This window comes from Crocuta crocuta, unplaced genomic scaffold (genome assembly GCF_008692635.1).
Source record: "Crocuta crocuta isolate KB4526 unplaced genomic scaffold, BGI_CrCroc_1.0 scaffold541, whole genome shotgun sequence".
In the NCBI taxonomy this organism is placed as follows: domain Eukaryota; kingdom Metazoa; phylum Chordata; class Mammalia; order Carnivora; family Hyaenidae; genus Crocuta; species Crocuta crocuta.
In genome coordinates this window covers 106,435-109,428 of record NW_027531901.1, presented here as the reverse complement: position 1 = coordinate 109,428, position 2,994 = coordinate 106,435, and the positions used below count along the sequence as shown (strand labels likewise).

Here is a 2,994-nt window from a genome sequence, read left to right as displayed (position 1 = left end):
AAAAAAAAAAAAAAACGTTAATTTTTCTTTATCCAAAAATTACACATTTTTTTTTTATTATTTTTGAGGATTATCCTCTCTTCTTTATTAATTGGGTTCTTTTTTTTTTTATACTAGTATCTCCCATCTTTATTAGTTTTTTTTTCCTTTTGGAAAATATAACTATTTTCTTTTCTTTTTTTNTCCCCCCTCCCCCCCACACCCATCAGTCCTCAGTTTGTTCTCAGCATTCAAGAGTTTCTCATGGTTTGCCTCTCTCCCTCTCCCCGACTATTTCCCCCCTTCATCTCCCCCATGGTCCTCCGTTAAGTTCCTCCTAATCCTCCTATATATACACACTTTTTCTTTTAATCTTTTACCTGAGTCTGGAGAACACTGATATGCTGATCTTTTTCCTCTAAAGATGCATCAAACTCCTCTTGGAGATGTTTTTTTGCTTGCTGATCCATTTGTAGCTCCTAAAACATAAGGAGTTTTATAAGTATTCTTCAGCAAAAAACAAAAAAATATAAATTTGAAATTTTCAAAGTTTAAAAACATAATCAATCCAGATTTGCATTTCTCTTACAATATCGTATCAGCAACAATAATAAGAAAAGAATCAGCATGTAAAACATTAGTATTTATCCCAGCAGATAATTTTGTTCCTTACAAACCATGAAGATCCAAGAAGAGAGTGTTATTTTTAGAGCTGTGATGACTGCTCTATGATGATGATAAAGTGGAGAGGATAAATAATTATTTAAGATAAAAAATCTTGATCTGACTTTAAGACATCTTACTCCATGTGCTATCTTAATGCACATAATCTAAAACTATATTGTTTTCTACCAAACAGATAGCCAATAAAACTTTCCTCCTCACCATAACACATAAGCAAGGGATAGCCAAAGTCAGAAGCTTCCTCTTCTGTAAAATGAAAAGGTTGAACTAGTTGATCACCAAACAAAAATTTCGTTTCAGGAGTTACTTAAATGCTACCTTCTTTAGGTCATTAATGAGCCTTCCTAACTAAATCCTATGATCTTTACCTCTCTGTTATACCGGTCACCAATGATTCCCTCTTCAGCCGAGGTACCTGCTCTCTGTGGCTTTAGGTTCCTGTCTACACCCATCTCTTATTTTGCTCTACCCCCTTCACAGATTCTGTTGGCATCTACCCCCCTCGGCTCAGTCCTGTGCCTTCACTACTTCTTTCTTACACTTACTCCATTAGGATGCTGAAGACTACATTCTGGAACATATGAAATATCCCATCAAAACCCATCTATTTTTCTAGGAATCCTACTTTTCTAATTCCCTGAGGACAAAATATTCAGTCACATTTTACCTATCTTTGTCAATCCCTGCATAGATTATAATTCTTGTACTGCTTTTATAATATATGAGGCATATCATTTCCCACATCCATAACCACTGTCCAGATCCTCATCACGTCAATGACGAATTTCCTTCAGTAGCCTTCTAAAGAAAATTCTTACCTCAAGTCTTCCTCTGACTTAATCCCATCCCTTGCACACACGCTTGATAGAAAATTTTCCTCAAACAGTATTTTCAAAGACTTAAACAAGCAACACCCTCTTTTTGCAATGTTTCAAATGTACTAACTCTCAAAACACTGAAGCACTAACTGTCCTCTGTTCTCCCTTCGCCTGCACCGCCCCTGGGATCCCATAGGCAGTGCTCCTCTCACTAAAGACTCCTGGCTTGACCCCTCCCATGGCAGGAGTCGCCCAATACCAGTCTTTGAATCAGGACAGGTCCACAACGGAGTCCTCACTGACCCGTGGTGAAATGACCAACAGAAAGCCAATGTAGAGAGTTTTTCTTTCATGTAAACAACTGTCCTTTACTCTGAGAATATGTCCTTCCTAAATCTTTCAGGGCACATGGCTGGTTCAGTTGGAAGAGCAGGTGACAGTTGATCCCCAGGTCGTGATGTGAGTGTAGAAGTTATTTAGAAATTAAAAAAAAAACTTTCTTTCATGAAATAATAACAATAAAAGAATCTGGTTCCTTATTCTCAATATCTTACTTGAAAGAATGAAAATTTGCAGCTCTATGACAATTCTCCTTTGCCTTGTATCTGGAAGGAACTAGAAGGTAATTTTTCAGTCCATGAAAGCCAGTAGGTCTGGAAAGCACTGCCCTGCATGACTCTGCACAGGCCAATCCTTTATGATCCTTTACTTTCCTTAAAATTCATTTCTTCCAAATAATTTTGTACGTCCTACCATACTAGACTATTAGATGCCATCTCTAACAGCCAGCAAAAATTCCTCAATTTTTTTTTTTTTTGAGAGAGTGAGAGTGCATACGTGCAATGGGGAGGCACAGAAGGGAAGAGGGAGAAAGATAATCTTAAGGAGGCTTCACAGTCAGTGCAGAGCCTGACATAGGGCTTGATCCCACAACCATGAGATCATGACCTGAGGTGAAATCAAGAGTCAGACGCTTAACCAACTGAACCACCCAGGTGTCCCAAAATTCTTCAATATATACAATGATTTTCAGGTTTTAAATGTTTTCATCTCTCCATCTAGATAAGAAGTCCCTGGATACAACAACAGCATCTTTTAATCATATACTCTACTCCTTCCCCTTGTCACCTTATCCTATTCTACTAATAAGTACTCCATAAACTATATAGACTATGGTTAAAAAAAAAAAAAAACAACTTATTAACTGTCTACTTATATCCTGATAACAGTGCACAGGCCGACTAGCCATTTGTCCAATATTCCCATGACAGGGATCTTGCTAGCTGTAGAACTGGACCCTAGAATCGGGGGTCATTTCCTACTTTAAAAATTTCTTCTGGAGCGCCTGGGTGGCTCAGTTCATTAAATGTCTGACTTTGGCTCATGTCATCATCTCATGGCTGGTGAGTTTGAGTCCTGCATTGGGTTCTGTGCTGACAGCTCAGAGCTTAGAGCTTGCTTCAGATTCTGTGTCTCCCTCTCTCTCTGCCCCTCCCTGACTTGTGCTCTATCT

General features: G+C 38.4%; 1 protein-coding gene across 6 annotated transcripts in view; it reads right to left on the bottom strand.

The window, feature by feature from the left end:
- GOLGA4 (golgin A4) overlaps positions 1-2,994 on the bottom strand; it is a 127,946-nt gene that overhangs the window by 76,799 nt on the left and 48,153 nt on the right. For all 6 annotated transcript variants that reach the window (XM_077774002.1, XM_077773996.1, XM_077773997.1 and 3 more), the window contains one exon: positions 360-458. In XM_077774002.1, coding sequence (XP_077630128.1) covers positions 360-458 — 99 coding nt within the window. The remainder of the gene's footprint in view (positions 1-359; positions 459-2,994) is intronic.